This window comes from Zingiber officinale, chromosome 7A, assembly GCF_018446385.1.
Source record: "Zingiber officinale cultivar Zhangliang chromosome 7A, Zo_v1.1, whole genome shotgun sequence".
NCBI classification, from domain to species: Eukaryota; Viridiplantae; Streptophyta; class Magnoliopsida; order Zingiberales; family Zingiberaceae; genus Zingiber; species Zingiber officinale.
The window spans coordinates 122,801,893-122,821,156 of record NC_055998.1 but is presented as its reverse complement, the minus strand read 5'-3'; the positions used below and the strand labels follow the sequence as shown (position 1 = coordinate 122,821,156).

General features: G+C 37.0%; 2 protein-coding genes across 3 annotated transcripts; both read left to right on the top strand.

Annotated features, from left to right (window-relative positions):
* Positions 1-1,720: 1,720 nt before the first annotated feature.
* On the top strand, positions 1,721-13,026 carry LOC122002311 (DNA (cytosine-5)-methyltransferase 1B-like). 2 transcript variants are annotated; one of them, XM_042557440.1, is made up of 13 exons: positions 1,721-2,124; positions 2,353-2,419; positions 6,412-7,882; positions 8,189-9,665; positions 10,199-10,360; positions 10,625-10,817; positions 10,893-11,004; positions 11,078-11,225; positions 11,347-11,544; positions 11,711-11,989; positions 12,086-12,247; positions 12,322-12,540; positions 12,685-13,026. In XM_042557440.1, the coding sequence occupies exons 2-13, from the start codon at positions 2,386-2,388 to the stop codon at positions 12,826-12,828; spliced, it is 4,599 nt and encodes a 1,532-aa protein (XP_042413374.1). In that variant the 5' UTR covers positions 1,721-2,124; positions 2,353-2,385; the 3' UTR covers positions 12,829-13,026. The 2 variants fall into 2 exon arrangements, with proteins under 2 accessions (XP_042413374.1, XP_042413373.1); XM_042557439.1 differs by having other exon boundaries at positions 1,721-2,128.
* A 291-nt stretch (positions 13,027-13,317) lies between these two features.
* Positions 13,318-16,863, top strand: LOC121999683. The gene is made up of 5 exons (XM_042554328.1): positions 13,318-13,626; positions 13,841-14,542; positions 14,655-14,914; positions 15,826-16,174; positions 16,773-16,863. Exons 1-5 carry the CDS (start codon positions 13,318-13,320, stop codon positions 16,788-16,790), a joined length of 1,638 nt encoding a protein of 545 aa, XP_042410262.1. The 3' UTR covers positions 16,791-16,863.
* The last annotated feature ends 2,401 nt before the right edge of the window (positions 16,864-19,264 follow it).

Genomic DNA, 19,264 nt, shown 5'->3' with positions numbered 1-19,264 from the left:
TGGAAGCATTCCAATAATGAATTCCTTGGGAATCTTTATAGTAAATGGAATATACAGAATTGTAATCAATCAAATATTGTAAAGTCTTGGTATTTACTGTCGTTTAGAATTGGACCATAACAAAAATTTTGTCTATACCAGCACCATAATATTAGATTGGGGAGGGAGATCAAAATTAGAGATTGATAGAAAATCAAGAATATGGACCTGAGTGAGTAGAAAACAAAACATATCTATTATAGTTTTATCGTTAGCTATGAGTTCGAATCAGGAATAAAGAAAACAAAACAAGTTGAAAAAATGAAAAGGATATGACCTTGAAAAAGGAACAGAGAGGAAAGGAGATACCTTGGACTTATAACTTGAATGATTTGAAAAACAAAGAGAGAAGGGCTGGGATTGGTTTCTACGCTCAGCGAGTTTGTGACGGCTCTCCTTGATGCGTGGCGTTGAACTAAAGGCTTATTATTTTTTTCCTTTTAGTAATTTGAATGAAGAGAAAAAAGATTGACTCAATATTAACCTAAAAAAAGTGCCGAGTTGCACTATGCTCCAACCTAGTGCAACCTACCATCGGCTACACCTTTGCATCCGTTGATTCATATGGAAGTAATAAAAATTTAGTAGTTGACATTAATGTTAAGAAAGTTGCTGTTGCAATTGATTGTTAATTTTAGTTATTGAAAATAGGTCATTTTGTCAACAAAATATGAATGAGAAACTCTACAAAATTAAAGTCTTGTTTCAAATTAAATTATACTTGCTTTGTATCTATCTGTTGGAGAGAATAAAGATAAAATGATGTTTTTCATTGGATGCCCACATAGAAGAGGTTGGATTTTTTAAAGATAATATTCTCTTTTGTATTTTGATGGTCTATATCAACACGAATCACCACAATTTTGCAAAGTTTAGATAGAATGAAAGTAATATTTTGGATACAATATAAGTAAAAGAGAATGAGTTGCTTATTTTGGTATAAGAAAGTGAATATTTTGTAGTTTAATATTTTAGATTACAATACTTTTATCGTTCGTCGCTAGTTGCCAGTGGCTGCCGCAAATTTCGACAGAGGTGCGACGACTCGTCGGTAAAAGTCTCAGGATATTTTTGTTATTTTATAATAATATGAATTATATTTCTTATAAAAAATAATGGACACCAAACAAAAGAATGTAATCACCCTTGTAATAAAAAATTACATACATTATATTATCAAACGTAGTAATATAATCAAGATTACATTACATTACAAATTTGATTACATTACAAGCTCCATTATATTACACTCAATCAAACGTAGTTAAAGTATCCTCGGGGTCATGATGTAATGGAAAGACGTTAAATTATCACGTTAAATTATCACTCAAATATTTATAATTTGATTCTTAATTATGATATATTTATATATTTTTTTTCTAAATAGGATATGTGTAATTCATGATCTTTGCTTTTTAGTATGGCAACTGATGAAAACTATTTATAGGACTAAACAAATCTCTCAGATTTAGTGTTACATTATTCAATATTTTTTTTCATAAAAATATAAACACAGCAGATTATAACTTTCTTTCCCTTTTCACGGCGTAGGTTTGTTTCATCCGTCCAGATAAACGGACGGTCCGATGATCTCCTTCACAGGCTAGTTGCAATTTGCCCAAAGTGGGGTTCCTGCAGATTTGGTGGCGTGTGGGTCATGAATAAGAAAAGCAAAAATCCCATAAAACCCTACCCAAAATTTCTGCGTGCTCTGGTCCTTTGCCGCCTATGGCAAGGAGCGAGCACGAAAATGGCAGTTTCCAATGGATGCATTGAATTGAAGTGCCCTTCCAAAAAATGGCGCCCTAATTGCGCGCGATCAAATTCCAACCTGCACCAAAGGGCGCCTAATTTCCCCGCTCAAAATGCCCTTTCGGCCCCGACACTTCTCATTGCGCGCTGCCTCTTCGCCTTCCCCAGCCTTCGGGTTCCGTTCCTCCCGGCGGCCAATTTGAGACCTGCTTGACGGCCGTCCCAGGTCCCCTCCGGGGAAGCCATTGATTCTGCTCTGATATTGTGCTCCTCGGAAGGTGATCGGAAACGAGCTATCTCTATCGCTCCGTCCTTGTGCTCGGTCGTCTTCGGGTCAGTAAGTTTATAGCAGATCCGAGCTCAAGTTGTTTTTCTTCTTCTTCTTCTAGATGATCGTGACTATGTTAAACATGGTTTGCTATTGGAACGGGCGAAATAGATCTTGTTCTAAGTAGTCGGTTAAATTTGCAGTGCGTCTTCTGCATGGGTTTTGATCTGTTTCTGTTTTCTATTGTGTGTTGTCTTATGAACTAATGTTCTGTTTTTTTTTTCCTTCTGTAGGATTCCAGATTCGTAGCAAGTCAACAACTTAGTATGGCGAGAAATCCTGGAGGTTCGAATTCTACAGGTTTGGTTCGGCAGCATCGCTGTTAGGAGATTTTTCTTTTGTTGTGAATATATGTAATCAACTATAAATTGAAAGTTCTAGGTTGCAGATGGTCTTTATTCTCCAGTTGTCATGCGTGAAGCAGATAAATGATGTTTTATCATTATGTTGCAAAATTTTGTTTTCAACACATTGATTTCGTGATATTTTTTTTTTCCATTTGTTAAATGGGTGTTTGAAATAGAACATGATTTTTCATGTCCGAAAATTAAACACATGTTTGTCAATCTCATTGGTGACTATCTCAAACATAAGCATGCCATCTTTTCTCATATCCACCTGCCCTGTCAATCTCATTGGCAATTGTCTTGAACATACCCAACAAATAACACTTGAAAGAAGAGAAGGATGAAGCACCATGTTAGTGGGGGCTTAGTACAAGCATTTACAAAGGCTTGATCATCTGGAATATTTGCTTGAGTAGCGTAGTTAAATTTCTTCAGCATCCATGCATTTAGATAATTTCACAATAGAATTGAGCTTCCTAGAAGTTATATCTTTTAAACTACCAGTTGATAGATCTTTGAATGATTAAGTAAACAGATCTTTGGAGTGGATACCCTAGAAAACTTTTTGTGCTTGAGTATTTTATACCAACACTCCCTAGTTTGATTGTGTTTAATTTTCACATTTGCTCCTGTGAGTAAATTAGAAAAGAGGACAATTTTGAGCGACATTTGTTTTTTCTTGTGTTTAGTGAGTTTCAACATAACACAAGCAAATGTATACAATTCTTCTCGGGCAATATTGCAAAATTTTGCAAACATGATGTATACTCATTCTATCAAATTTGATCCAATTGAGCTTTGACTTTTAGATCTGGAGTTCTTGGGATATGCTCCTTGATCAGTGTCCTCTTCTACCTTCTCTCTATTTGGACTGATTACATCATTGAATATAATCAATCTCTTATGTTTTTTATGCACAATAAATATTGATCATATTTCTAATTTGCGACCTTTAAAGTTGAAAATAAAATGAAGGCTATATTTTTTTTTCCACGAGCCTTTAAACTTATACCATGATTTGCCAATATTGGCATATAAATCCAATGAGGTAAGGTGCTAATTCAAGCAACATGAAGTCAATTAAACATCCTTGTTACATTATATTACTCGGAGTTGAGCATCCAACAGTAGTGTGGATCCACTAGTCTAATGAGGTTATTTGTAAAAAATCATTGTTTGAAATCTTGTTCCATGTTGAGTGAAATGGTCAAAATATATCGTTTTGGTAAATTATCAAATTTGATACCATGCATCAAATCCAATCTGTCATTAGTGCCATGCATCAACATGTTGGCACAATACTAAAACAATATTGTTTTAGTAAAAAACCAAAATTTCGGTATGGTTTGAGATTTTTGAACCTTTACACATCTCAATATAGAATATTTGCTTAGAGGCTTGGTGTTCAAGTGTTGATGTGAATATTTGCTTTACACATCCAACATGAATGCAGAATGAGTGGTTGAAGAGTTCAAGCATTGGAAGTCAACTTGTTATTCTATTTGCTAAAGTTGAAGGTTACCTCAAATATAAAACTGAATCGGTCTCTAATGCTTTATAGTGTCTATATCATAGCAATTGGTGCATCACCTTTATTAATGCCGTCTTTGGTCTCTAACTAATTATTTTTAGGAGTTAGTGATTTATATGACCTTATTTGTCTCAATGGCAAAAGCTTTTTATTTTTATTTTTAAAGAAAATGAGGTAGAGCCCTTTTAAAAAATTCCTATTTAAGTCTCATGAAAAATATTAATTTTACCATTTGGAAGAACTGTGTTTTTGCAAGACATTATTTTTAGGGAAAAATAAAATTTTGTTTTCATGGGATCCCAATAGGGAGTTAATTAGGTGGCCTTCTTAGGGCTTTAAAAATAGATGCCAATTTTCCTAAGCAAAACATATAATACAAATCAATTTATGCTAACTAGTAATGTAGATCTAGCCATATAATTAGCATGCAACTAAGCTAGCATTTGTTAAAAGTTACTTAGCTTAAGACTTACAAGTTACCATATCGAAACTTTAGTTTATAAAATTATTTCTTCATAAAGGGTAAGTGCTAGTCTAAAAAGTTTTATTTTATTTTTCCGATCTCTACATACGTAAAGTCATTTTCGCTTAATTAAGGAACATTTTATCATCAATTCCTCTTCTACTAATTTATATTTCTGTAATCCAAACATAAAAAAGGAAAGGATCCATGAACCAAATTAAGAAAGATATATTCATATTTTATTCCTTATCAATTTCATTTCTTAGGAATAATTATTTCATTCCTTCTCAATTCCACTTTATAAATCAAATTCATAAAATTTGTTATATTTTTTCTTTAAATTTTATTTTCTTTCCATAATTGTAATTTGGTGACATTATTATTTGTCTTGTTATAGAAATTATCATAACTACTTTATTCTTATTAAACCTCATTTCTTCATTTTTATTAACCTTTAAAGTATATCTTCCTTAGATGATTTTTTTTTTTTCAATGTATGTCATCATCACCAACTACATGTTTATTTTTCTACATGGGATTTCAAAAAATTAATTTACCTTTTTTTCCTTCTATTTTTGTTTATTATCAAAATTAACACGATGCGGTCCAACCCTTTTTCGGGATCTTGTATTGGCCAGAGTTTTGTGTATTGGGCTATCCTTTATCAACGTTAATATGATATTATTATTATTATTCTTTATGTCAAATATTTTCTTTATTATCCTTTTTAGAAAATAAAGTATTATCTTTTAAGACGCTACCATTTAGTTCTATTAGAGTAAAAAATATAATTTTTTTTCGTGTCGATCAACATTGGTGAAAATTATTGTTTTGCCTACTTAGGATACATCTTTGATACTCTGCCTACAGAGTGATAGGGCTAGGCATCTGTGATAGACCTTTTGTGGGTGACTAGACAGAGCATTTGTGAGTGATTGCAAAGGTTTAGATTTCACAAATGTGATATTTATGGGTTTGCAATTTTGTGATGAAGCTCCGCAAGTGTCAGTTCTAGGGCTTTGTTGTTTCACGATGAAGCTTTTTCGATGGGACTTTGGTGACGGTGTTAGGTGTGGTTCTTTCCTCTTCTTGCCTTTTCCTCCTCCTTTGGAGCTTCTTTGTCTTCTCTTTCTCGTTCGTGTCGTTAGCACAACATTTCTGCAAGCCCAACAGAGTCTAGAAATTGTTTTGGCTGAGGAATGAAACCATGCCTTCAATGAAATTTCAGATCTTGGTTAGAACTAGAAGGGCAATTTTCTTTTTTTGCAATTTTATGATTAATATCTAGCAAAATTAAGTTTATTAAGAAAAAGATTACTCTTCAAAAGGAATCAAATGCTAATTTTTTTATTTGAGTTTTGGGTATCAACAATCACAATCCTTAAATGTAGAAGAAAAATTAAAATCTTATTACCCTCTTTGTTTTGTTCCTTGGATTGTCCTCTATATGCAAATTAGTATTTTATCCAATATGCCCATTTAACAAATCCAATTTTAGCATGGCAATTATATCCTCACCTATCTTAATTTCAGCAATGCCATCCTTAATTCTAAATGGCTCTTCCATTTTTTTTTATGTTCTACTTTTTAGTATACAAAGTTTGAAGCATGTTACTGTCTCTTTAGCAAGTTCTCTTGCCCATTAGTTTCATGTGACCATAGCATACTATTTTTCTCCCAATCATCACTTGTATTTTAGAAAATGCTTGTATGTTTGGGGTTGCTAATCTAGATTATAATCAAGGATTAGCTTCTAATCCTCACTGACATACAATAATGCAAGCTTTTTATTTTATTTTTTTAATTTTTAGTTTTGCATCACATCTTGGGCAAATGCAGTTTCAAAATTTACTCTCATAAAAAGGGTACTCATGGTTCATATTTATGAGCTGGTTGTTAAAATTGATATTTTTCCTCTTTCCATAAATAAATAACTATGTTTTCATTTTAGGAATGACAAGGAGTGGCAAACGAAGGTCATCAAAAAGGAAAGTAACTGATAATGCTGAATCTGCTACTGCAGTGGAGTGTGGAAAACATAGTAGCAATCTTGAAAATGATAACGAAATAGATGCTTGCAAGAGGCCAAGGCGAGCTGCAGCATGCTCAAACTTTAAAGAGAGAAGTGTCAGAATATCTGACAAATCCTCAGTTCTTGAAACAAAGAAAATACAAGTGGAGGAGAATGAGGAAGTGGCTGTTGAACTGACTAGACTTGGTGCAGAAGATCTCCCCCCATGTAGAAAGCTTGTTGATTTCACCATTCATGATGCTGATGGAAATGCACAGCCATTTGAAATGTCAGAAATAGATGATTGTTTCATCACTGCACTTGTTCTGCCTTCGGATGACAATCTGGGAAAAGAGAGAGACAGGGGAATAAAATGTGAAGGATTTGGCCGGATAGAGTGTTGGTCAATTTCAGGTTATGATGAAGGTTCACCAGTTATTTGGGTCTCAACAGAAATTGCAGACTATGAGTGTGCAAAACCAGCAGGCAGTTACAAGAAGTTTTATGACCTTTTTTATGAGAAGGCATGCATATGTGTTCATGTTTATCAAAAGTTGGCTAAAACTGTTAGTGGGAACTCAACTTTGAGCCTTGAGGAGTTGCTTGCTTCAGTAATCCGTTCTATGAGTGGAACCAAGAATTTTCCTGCTGGATCAAATTGTAGAGATTTTGTGATCTCTCTTGGAGAGTTTATTTACAACCAGCTAATAGGCCTAGATGAGTCTTCTACCAACAACAATGTTAATTGGGCAACTATGCCAACTCTTATCGCTTTAAGAGATGAATGTGGAAGTAGGTCAGAATCAAAGAATTTTCCATTAAGGGTATCAAATCAGAACTTGAGGATTAAGGAAGGAGAAGTTTTAGGTTCTACTGAAGATGAAGATGAGAAATTGGCAAGACTTTTGCAGGAAGAGGAAAATTGGAAGGCTATGAGGCAGCAAAAAAGCCATAGAGCAGCTACAAACACTAAAAAGAACATCTACATAAAAATCAATGAGATAGAGATTGCTAATGATTATCCATTGCCTGCCTATTACCGACCTTCCAACCATGAAATGGATGAATACTTATTTTTTGAGAGTGAGAACAATATGTCATATTCTGATCTTCCTAGAAGGATTCTTGACAATTGGGCTCTCTATAATTCTGACTCAAGGCTAATCTCTCTGGAGCTTCTGCCAATGAAGTCATGTGCAGAAATTGATGTGACTATTTTTGGATCTGGTCAAATGAGAGAGGATGATGGTAGTGGATTTGAATTGGATAATGACCTAGGTCTTTCTTCTTCAAGCCGTTCTAACCATGCAGATATTGAAGGGGTTCCAATCTATCTTAGTGCTATTAAGGAGTGGATGATTGAATTTGGTGCTTCAATGATTTTCATCTCTATCCGAACAGACGTTGCCTGGTACTTCTAAATTTGCATCATTAGCAATTGCTATTTTGTTAATTTCATTCTATTACAGTATGCTCTTGGTTTCGTTAGCTAAACCTTGATCCTTATATGGGAATTTCCTCTATAATTTGCATAATTGAAGATAGACTAATAGAAGAATAATGAAAGGTGATAAAAAATCTCTACAGTTCAATATTTTATTGCTTAGCAGTTTTATGATGCAAAAGATAAAGTGCTTTTGAAAAATGGAGATATTGACATGCTGTGTTGTTTCTTAGCAACAGTGCTCCTGGTACTGATTTTGCTTTCTGATTACAGGTACAGGTTAGGGAAACCTGCAAAACAATATGATCCTTGGCATCAACCAGTCCTGAAAACAGCCAAGCTTGCTATTTCTATAATCACTTTGTTAAAAGAACAAAGCAGGGTTTCAAAACTTTCCTTTGCTGATGTAATTAAGAAAGTGTCAGAATTTAGCAAAACTCATCCTGCATATATATCATCCAACTTATCTTTGGTTGAGAGATACATTGTTGTACATGGACAGATTATTCTTCAGCAGTTTGCTGAGTATCCTGATGAAACAATTAGGAAGTCTGCTTTCATAATTGGACTTTCTGAGAATATGGAGCAAAGAAGCCATACAAAACTCATAATGAAGAAAAAAGCTCTGTTAAAGAAGGAAGAAAACTTGAATCCTTGTGCAGCAATGGGACCTACTTTATCCAGCAGAAAAGTAATGCGTGCTACAACAACAAGATTCATCAATAAAATTTGGGGAGACTACTACTTGAATTTTTTCCCTGAGGACTCTACTAATGGGGATGCACATGAGCCTGTAGAAATTGAAGGAGAGCTGGAGGACAATGAAGATGATGAAGTAGAAGAGGAGAATGCATTGGTGTTGGATCAACAACCCACAAAGCCTCATTCAACCTCACACTCTTCTAAGCTTCATAAGGAAATCCAATGGGAGGGAAAACCTAATGGGAAAATGGATTCTGGGGAGACTCTTTATCGTTGTGCGATTGTCCGTGGACATGTTATAGAAATTGGTGGAGCAGTAACTATGGAAGCTGATGTAAATGATGAGCCATCTTTATTGTTTGTGGAATACATGTTTGAGAAACATAATGGTGTCAAAATGGCTCATGGAAGGGTGTTGCTCAAAGGCTCCCAGACTATCCTTGGAAATGCAGCTGATGAGAGAGAGTTGTTCCTTTCAAATGACTGTATGGAAGTTGAACTAGGGAATATTAAAGAATCCATAGTAGTTGATATCCGTTTACGGCCCTGGGGACACCAGTACAGAAAGGATTATGGCAATGCTGATAAGATCGATAGAGCAAAAGCAGAGGAGAATAGACGGAAAGGACTGCCTATGGAGTTCTATTGCAAAGTCTTATATAGCCCTGAGAGGGGTGGTTTTTTTGTTCTTCCTCATCACAGTATGGGCCTTGGAAATGGTGTTTGTGACTCTTGCAAAGAAAAGTCCTTGCAGAAAGATGATTTCAAATTGAGTTCCAATTCTAGCTTTGTCTATAAGAGGATTGAGTACACTGTTCAAGATTTTCTTTATGTCAGACCTCAGTTCTTTGACAGTGAAGAACAGGAGGATCTTGGGACTTTTAAATCTGGCAGAAATGTAGGACTAAAGGCCTATGTAGTGTGCCAAATTCTTGAAATTCCAGTGTCCAAGCAACATACATTAAAATCAGCAAAGGTGAAAGTAAGAAGGTTTTATAGACCAGAAGACATTTCATCAGAAAAAGCCTACAGTTCTGACATTAGAGAGGTACACTATCTTTGATTATGCTTTTCTTGAAAATGTATAATGAAAATGCACAACTATCTTTAAATTAAAGATGCATTTATCATGATGCAATTTTATCCATGAGCATCTGTTTATGTAAAACTTGGATCATATGTTTATAGCATGGTACAATTTTCTGTTTATTATTGTCCCAGCTTCAAATTCATGGCTCTTTTTGCCCAAACATACAACCTACCCAAGCAATATGGTGAGTACACTATATCTTCATGGTTTTACATATTCCATTTACTTAAAGAAACAATGTGGAAATTAGTCTATCTCATACATCTTGTACATACCCATACAATTTTGTATGTATCAATTTGGATATCTTGTTAGGGGATAAAAATTGATCTTGGGGAGATCCTACACTGCCTTACTATCAGTGCAATGTCTTTTTTTAGATGCAGTCATATTATCCAATTTCTACATTCTTTTGAACAGCCAAATTTAATTGCTATTTTTCAAATAGAAATTCAATTTCTAATTTTACTGGCTGCATATTTGAATCTCAGGTGTACTATAGTGAAAATGTGGTCTCTGTGCCTGTTGACATGATTGAAGGAAAATGTGAAGTTCGGAAGAAGATTGATGTTTTAAGTTTTGGTATACCTGTGCTTGATGACATATTCTTCTGTGAATATTGTTATGATCCTGTTAAAGGAACTCTCAAACAGGTACATTCTTTTTGTTTACCTAAATTATTTTCATTCATACTTCTCTCTTTAACAGGGGTAGCCTTGGCACAACGGTAAAGTTGTTGCCATATGATTTGGAGATCATTGGTTCAAATCTCAAAAACAGTCTCTTGCAAAGCAGGATAAGGTTGCATATAATAGACCTTTCTTCGGAATCCTGCATTGGTGGGAGTTTCGTGTATCGGATTACCCTTTGTACTTCTTCCTTCTCATCTTCCTGACTTAAAATGAATGTGTCTTCAGTTACCTGCCAACATAAAGGTATCGTCTTTGAAAATAAAGGAAGACCAAATTGCCTATCGAAAGAAAAAGGGCAAGGAGAAGTGTGGAGATGAATTTTCTGCAAAATTGACTGATGTGTCTCGGGAAAATCATTTGGCAACTCTTGATATTTTTGCTGGATGTGGTGGCTTGTCTGCAGGACTTCAGCACTCTGGTAAGTTTTTTACAGTCAAGGTTGCAGTTGGAGATGTATCTAGAACAGCAAGTTTGATAACATTTAAATTTGCAGGTGTTTCATATACAAAATGGGCCATTGAATATGAAGAGCCTGCTGGTGAAGCATTTCGCTATAATCATCCTGAAGCCTTGATGTTTGTAGATAATTGCAATGTTATTCTCAGGCAAGCTACTGGATTTAGTTAAAGATTCAAAATTTTGTCACAAGTTCACATATATTCTAAGACATTTTTGCAGGGCTATTATGGAGAAATATGGAGATTCAGATGATTGTATCTCAACGTCTGAGGCTGCTGACTTGGCTGCTTCACTTGATGAGGAGAAGCTTAAAAATCTACCAAAGCCAGGCGAAGTAGATTTCATCAATGGAGGGCCTCCATGTCAGGTGTAATTTGTTGTTTCATCAATATTGTTGGTTTGATCAATTGAGGTCCTCCATATCAGCCAGGTGATCACTATGAATTTGTTGCCAATTTTTAAAGTTTATTTTTATTTTTTGCCTCCAGGGATTTTCTGGGATGAACCGGTTTAATCGGAGCACGTGGAGTAAAGTTCAGTGTGAAATGATTTTGGCCTTCTTATCATTTGCAGAATATTTCAGGCCCAAGTTTTTTCTTCTAGAGAATGTTAGGAATTTTGTGTCTTTCAACAAAGGACAGACATTCAGATTGACTCTTGCGTCACTTTTAGCTATGGGTTATCAGGTATCTATAGTTTTGGTTTCTTAGCAGTGGTAAAGGTGGTCGTAGCCTCAGTATTGAATTCATAATCTTTCATGGTTTTTGATCTTGAAATGGTTCTTATTTTTTATACTTTTTTTTTCCTCAAAACTATGGTTGACTTGTGTTCATTTTATTCTTGCTGGTTTAGGTAAGGTTTGGTATCCTGGAAGCAGGAGCCTATGGTGTCTCCCAATCAAGAAAGAGGGCGTTCATTTGGGCTGCTTCACCAGAAGAGACTCTTCCAGAATGGCCAGAACCTATCCATGTGTTTGCTACCCCTGAGCTTAAAATTTCTATGCCTAGGAATGGGTATTATACTGCCGTCCGAAGCACAGCTGGAGGAGCTCCTTTTCGTTCGATTACTGTTAGGGATACAATTGGTGATCTTCCACCAGTTGCAAATGGAGCTGCCAAACCGACAATTGATGTACGGCAATTCAGCTTCTAATATTGTTCATATGCATCATTCATCTATTCTTACTCTCCATATTAACAAGATTTTATTGTCTTTTTCCATTTTTAGTACGGGAGTGAGCCCATATCATGGTTTCAAAAGAATATCAGAAGTGGCATGTCGGCTCTAAATGACCATATATCAAAGGAAATGAATGAACTCAATTTGATAAGATGCCAACGTGTACCAAAAAGGCCAGGTGCTGATTGGCGTGATCTACCAGATGAAAAGGTAACGGTGTTTGTTGATTATTTAATCTGCTACTATGTGCTACTAATTTCCTAATATGCTATTGTGTATATTAGGTTAAACTGTCCACTGGACAAATGGTTGATTTGATACCTTGGTGCCTTCCGAACACAGCAAAGAGGCACAATCAATGGAAGGGGTTGTTTGGTAGGTTGGACTGGGATGGCAACTTCCCGACTTCCATCACAGATCCCCAACCAATGGGCAAGGTAGGGATGTGCTTCCACCCGGATCAAGATAGAATTCTCACTGTCCGTGAATGTGCAAGATCTCAAGTAAGTTGTCATTTTCATACTAACGTGAACATTGCATGCTAAGTGAATTGTTCACTTGCATATCATGTTCAATTGGAGCTTATTGCAATCTTTATATCAGCATGTTGTAGTTGGTATCTTGAAGAGTTCTATTTGTGCCTGCAGGGTTTCCCAGACAGTTACCAGTTTTCTGGTAACGTCCAAAACAAGCATAGGCAAATTGGAAATGCTGTGCCACCTCCATTAGCCTATGCACTCGGAAGGAAACTTAAGGAAGCTGTTGAACGAAAGCAATCCCCATCAGCTTAAACATCCATGGAGCTTCTATACCAGTACCAAATTAAACAAATTTTAAATGACCTCAATATTGTGGTTGTTCAATGTTTAGGGGCTAGGGCTGCAGAAATTAACTCTCTCCTTTTGATCAGTCCTTTCTTATGTCTCTTGTAAAATTCGAAGACATTGTTTAACATTTTTTTAGTTAAAAAACCTGAGAAAGTTCATTAACCTATTGTTTTATAACATGCTTTACCACATGATTAATTACTTTCATGAAGTAAAAGATACAGGTTCATAAACTTGATGCTCAAGCTCCATACCATGTGACACAGCTAGCTCTTAAAGGCTACAAACCTGGACTTTCTCTCATTTCCAAGCATTCAAAGCCCTCAAATTTAGGGGATAAAAGGAGTGACCACACTCTTGATCCTTTTACTTTGTCAAAGAGAATTCCTTCCATCCTTTTACAATTGATATAAACCAAACCTCAGGCTCTCATTCAGAGTAACACTTGTAGCCATGTCTTCCCTCCCGGCGCCGACTATCCTACAAACCTCCGCACCAACAGAGCAGTCTTATTCCCACTCTGGTGGATCCTTTGGCCCAGCACTGCTAGTGCTAGGCATCATTGCTATGCTTGCCATTGCTGCATGCGTCTTCGGGCGCCTTTGTGCTAGTCGTTTTAGCGAGTGCAAAGTATGGCACGAGGAGCATCCACTCTCAAGGCATTTTGAAACAAAGCCAGGCAGTTTCAATGCGAAATCTGCCGGCAATTGCAAGCTCCAAGCTCAAGCGAAGCTCGAACGCGATGTGAAAACAGAATTTCGCGTGTGAGAGAAACTTAAAAGTTTCATTTCCTATTCAATGTTATCCCTCTGTTTGCTGAAATGTTAAACCCCTTGCATCACTAACTATACCTCCATCACTAGGAAAGAAATTAAAGCTCTTGTAGAACAACAATTTATGATCAACAACCAAAGATTGGCTTTTACTATCAACGTGATAATGATAATATATATATATATATATATCTTAATCTTAGAGAACTAAAAATAAGAGAAGAGCGTTGAGGGTGTGTTCGCTCAATCACATCATCTCTCCAGTCCGTATTACCAATTATACCCTTGAAGTTCTAATATGTCCCGTAGGAAAATTCGACTCAATCACCACATTGCAGGGGATAAATGCGTCATATGAGACAAAACGCCAGCGATGCTGCGTGCTCGCCCGATCCCTCCTCCCCTCCCCCCGCCGATCTCGTTCGACTCGAATCCGCCGCCATATTCCTCCTCCTTTTCCCGCAGACCGCGGTGTTACGCTGCCTCCGATGAAGGCGGTCGCTCATCCGGTGAGGGCGGCGTTGCGGCGCGTTGGGTTTGGCGGCGGACCACTGACGGGAAGTCTGCGCTGGCGACGCAGGCTCCTGCTCGCTGCGCTCTTCGCGTCGGCAGCGGCCGCCGTGTTTCTCGCCTTCTCTTCGCGCCCTTCGGGCGCTCCCCTCTGGATCTCCGACTCCTACAGCACCCCCTCCAGTCGCATCGCTGATTCACTCTCTTCCGCAAACTTCTCACCTATGTCACTCCCTGGCTTTGCTTCGAGGCTTAATTTTAGTGCTTCCGATGTTACGCCTGTTTTCCCTCCGGTTCTTGCCCCTTCGCCACCGCCTAACGATGACTTAGATGATGCGGAGGTGGATGACATTGACAGCGGCCCTGTCTCAAAGGAGACAGCTTTGTGGACAGAGGTAGATGTTCACCTTTTATATTTCCTTATTGGGGAAAATCTTACTTCTTGAACGGAGAAATTTAGTAGATTAGTGAATGTATTCTTGCTAATAGCCGATTTTTGCTCTGAAGGTCATGAACTCTACAGATGCAAATCTTCCGTCTCTTTTTGTAGAGCCTCACCCTTCTCAACTTGAGAGTTCGAAATCTGGTACACCTGAACTAAGAGAGCCTCCTTTGTCGCTTCAGAATGAACTAAGGATGCCTATGCCATTGACATCCACCGATCAACAACTTATCTATGCCAAAGGAGAAATTAGTCGTGCGCCTGTTATCTATGATGACTCTGATCTATTTGCTCCTCTGTTCCTGAATGTTTCAGTCTTTAAGAGGTGATGTTTTGAAGAACCTTGTTTGTCTACCACTCTGCTTATTAGCTTTGTGTGCCAAATGTCTACATTCTTTGATTGTTGATACATGGATCATTTGACCACAAAGAAGAGGAAATGACTCAGCTACAAGAACATCATTCCAGTCCTGCAATACTTTGCATGTTTCACCAATTTATGTTTGACTGTTAGAGAATAAGATTTGTCTCCATAATGAACTATTTGTAGGTTGTCTTCATAATCAACTCCATCAGATGGAAAGGGGAAGACATGAAAAATGCAAAACTTGTTCTAAAAGTTAGGTCAGAGTGTCAGGGGTTTAGGGAAAAGAAAATAGTAATTTCAGATAACTAACTGCTGCTCACTTATCATTATTAAGATATGAATCTAGTTGTTTGTCTATTTTCTAACAACTGGAGCTTCAAGGATAAATGGTCAATCAATTAAATTTACCCATTAGTTCATGTGTTGGATTTGCACTGGCATCCTGTTCGAGTTAGTGTTCCTAGCCACACATGAAGGTGAGAGTGTTAAGAACATAAATATGTATTGGCTACTTTTTCCAACACCTCGAGCTATTGGGATAATTGGCCAACCAATCAAATTGGACAGTTATCGCCCATGGTGTCAGTTTCTATGAAGTCAAAATGCATTTTTCTCCCCTCCTAACTTTAATTCTCATTGTCCATCTTTACATTCAAAAGTAGTATATCTTGGTGATAATCACTATAAGAACCCGACTTTTGAGAAATTAGATGTCAATTGTTCTCATACTAGTCTGATTTATTATTTTTTGGAATTAATAGAGAATAATAACAGTATTACTATCTTAGATTGTTTGGATTTGGTGATTATTATTTTCATTAAGCAGTGCTTCATCGATGCTTATATTCTTATTCATTAGATATCTCCAGGAGTTATTCACTGATGGAAAGTTTGCTGAAGGTTTACATCTATCAGGATGGATCAAAACCTATTTTCCACAGACCTGATCTCAAAGGCATCTATGCTTCTGAAGGGTGGTTCATGAAATTAATGGAGGGTAACAAGAATTTTGTTGTGAAAGATCCAAAGAAAGCCCATTTGTTCTATCTACCGTACAGTGCACATAGGTTACAACAGGCGCTTTACGTGCCCAACTCACACAATTTTCGGCCTTTAATGATTTTCTTGAGGGATCACATTAACATGATTTCTGTCAAGTATCCTTTTTGGAATCGAACAAGAGGAGCTGATCATTTTCTAGTTGCTTGCCACGACTGGGTATGTCCATGTCATACTGTGCATTATAGTATGTTTATTAATTTTATGTGAAACATCGACTTTGTGATGTTAACTAGGTTATTTATTATTATTCATTCATGTAGATTTAAAATTGTAACAATTGACAATGAAAAAGAAGTTGATTTATTAGCTTAGTATACTTGAATGCTAGCCTTTACTAGGTTTAATAAAAGCAGTTGTCTTTTTGTTTGAGGGTTTAACTTGATTTCAAAGATGCTATTATCTAGAAAATATGCCCTCACTGATGAAGTGCCAAAAGCATCTAGGGATAGTAGACGAGGAGAGAGAAATTTTTGTTGTTTTGATCAAGTAGTCATGTTCTCCGTCGTTCTAGATTATTGTTGCTTCTGCTATTATTGGTCTGCCTCTTCCTATGATACTGTGGCAAAGAAGCCCTATAATGGTTTAACACTTTTGAATTTTTTTTTGTAGTATGAATGACACTTTTGGAATTTGAAGCCATCTTATTGGACATTTAAATGCCAACCTGAAACACTAGAGACTTTGCAAGCTTGATTTCTTCAGCCTGTTTTTCTTTATTATCCTTTCAACAAGTTTCCTGTATTTTGAAATGCAGCATCAGGTTACTTGTTAGCATCTTACTACAAAGAAATTGTTTTCATCTTCTTGCATGGATAACAAGGAGGGTGGTTGGTGTAATCATTTTTCATGTAAGAAGTTTTGTGATATTCAGCAGCCTTTCTGATAATTCAAGGTTGTCTAGAAGCATAGGTCAACATGCCACCACTGTGTACAACTAATACTGAACCTTTAGAGGAATCTATCTGTATGAAATATCATTTTCCCTATTTATTGTATGTTTTTTAACACTTCTTATTCTTTGTTCATAGTTTTAGAGTCATGGTACGTATGTGTGGTGGGTTTAGTTTGATATTGGGTGTCCAAGTCTGGGAGTCCTATTACATGGTATCTCTTCACCACACAATAAGATTGATACACCATTTCCCATTACTTAACGTGGTATAAAAGCTTCCTCTTCCTAGGGTTAGGTTTTCAAAAAAATAATTCCCTTGATGGCGGTCTTCTCCCTCATCCATTGATCTTCCACGTTATCAGCACTAATTCTCCTGTATTGTTGTCTACTGCTCAACTTCTTCTTCTCCTTCCCTTGTTCACTAGCTCAACCATGTCCCAACTCGCCATCAAGCCTTCCTTCAGCACATTTTCTTGCCTCAAGATCATTTGGTTGCATTTGTCTCTACTCTGGCCTTATGGGCCAAGTTGTTGCCTCGTCATGCAATGCTAGAGTTCATGAGCTTCTCTGATTTTGTCACACCCTGCTGCTGCCTTATTGCAGGACATGAGTGTTCATCTTCCTCTCGTGCAGCTTCTCTCTGGCTACTTTATTACACAAGTACTCCTCCATGTAAGCACTACTGCCGCCTCTTCTGCATGATGAGGATACTCCAACAAGCTCACCTCGATCTTCTCATCCCACAGGCCACCCAGCCAAAGACATACTTGAAGTTTGTGTTGATGGTGATGAACTACTCCGCTTCGGTTGCAAACAATGGATCTAGATAGTAATCACACCAACCCTTTTACTCTCATGACTCCTCTTGCTATTCTTCAAGAATTGCCCTGTTCTTGTGTTTCGCTTAACCTGCATGTATCTGCTTGGAGTCAAATCTTCTTTTCATTGCCCACGTCCTACTGCCCCATTATGGTCCATAACATCTGTTCCTTGTAGGACACAAACAGTGAGTCTTGATTTCTTCACCGAATCCCACAATCTGCAGCAATATAATCTGCCATTACCTCTGGTGCTTCCTTCATTGGCTGGAGCAGAGTTCTCCTTCTTCAATCAAATTTCACCATGGAAATGAATTTCTTCTTTGAATAATCTCGAAAAGATTTCTTCTATATCCACCAAGTTCAGTTTCCTTAAGATTTCCCTTTAATCCTTGTGCAAATTGATTGCATTTGCTTCTATTCACTGCCTTCATTGTTTCTGCTTTCCTGACCATTGTTAATATTTGTAAAAACCTTTTCTTGTCTGCATTCTCCTTCATAGTAGTTCATTCATCCAACACTGCAACAATTATTGGTCATCATCTCCCAGCAGTTTACCAAATTTGGTAAACTCTATCTTGAGCTGAGCTGCTGCAGATTCAAGCAACTCTCTCTCATTATCTCATATAGAGCTTATGCACATTTCAACCTCTGCCCTCTCAACTTCCCTGGATTTTATGTTTTTTTTTGAGTGCTTTCCTTCACTTCTTTCATCAGTCTGTCACATGCTCTCATCTCCGTTGTAAGAAGCCTACTCAAGAAACTGTTTCCCGGGATCTCATCTCATTCTCTCAACCACCACTCGAACCCTCATTGAATGTTTTCTTTCTCCCCGTTCATCAGTCGCTTGTTGTCAAATTGTCATAAGAAGAAGCTCACTCAAGAGGCTGGTTCCTGAGATCTCGCCTCAATTTTTCTCTATCGGTGCATTGATTTTTGGTCAAAGGAATAAATGCCTACTTCCTACTTGTTTCATCACATCCAAGTAAGTTTACATTTGTTTTTCTTTCTTTTTTTTTAAAGGTCTTTATAGGTTAAGTATCGGCGCACACATTGATAGTATTTATACTCTAGTTTACAGAGTGTTAGAATCATTAGCTATGCGTAGTGGGTTGAGTCTCACATTGGGTGATTTAGGTTTAGAGTTTATGTTGGGTCATATACATCCCATGTAATAGATGCCTCTTAAAATTACAAGAAGATCAGTATATAATTTTCCACTGCACTTATTATCTTGTTAGTTGTTCATTCATTACTTTTTCTTTCTTCCTGATGATTACTTAAACGTTAGGGGCCTTACACAACAAAGTGGCATCATGAGTTGCGCACAAACACCATCAAAGCTTTATGCAATGCAGATGTCTCTGAGGGTGTTTTTATCCTCGGAAAAGATGTCTCTCTTCCTGAAACAAGTATTAGAAATGCTAGAAGGCCTTTGTGGAATATAGGAGGAAAGCCTGCTTCTCAGAGAACTATTCTTGCATTCTTTGCCGGACAAATACATGGTCGTGTCAGACCAATCCTGCTGCAGTACTG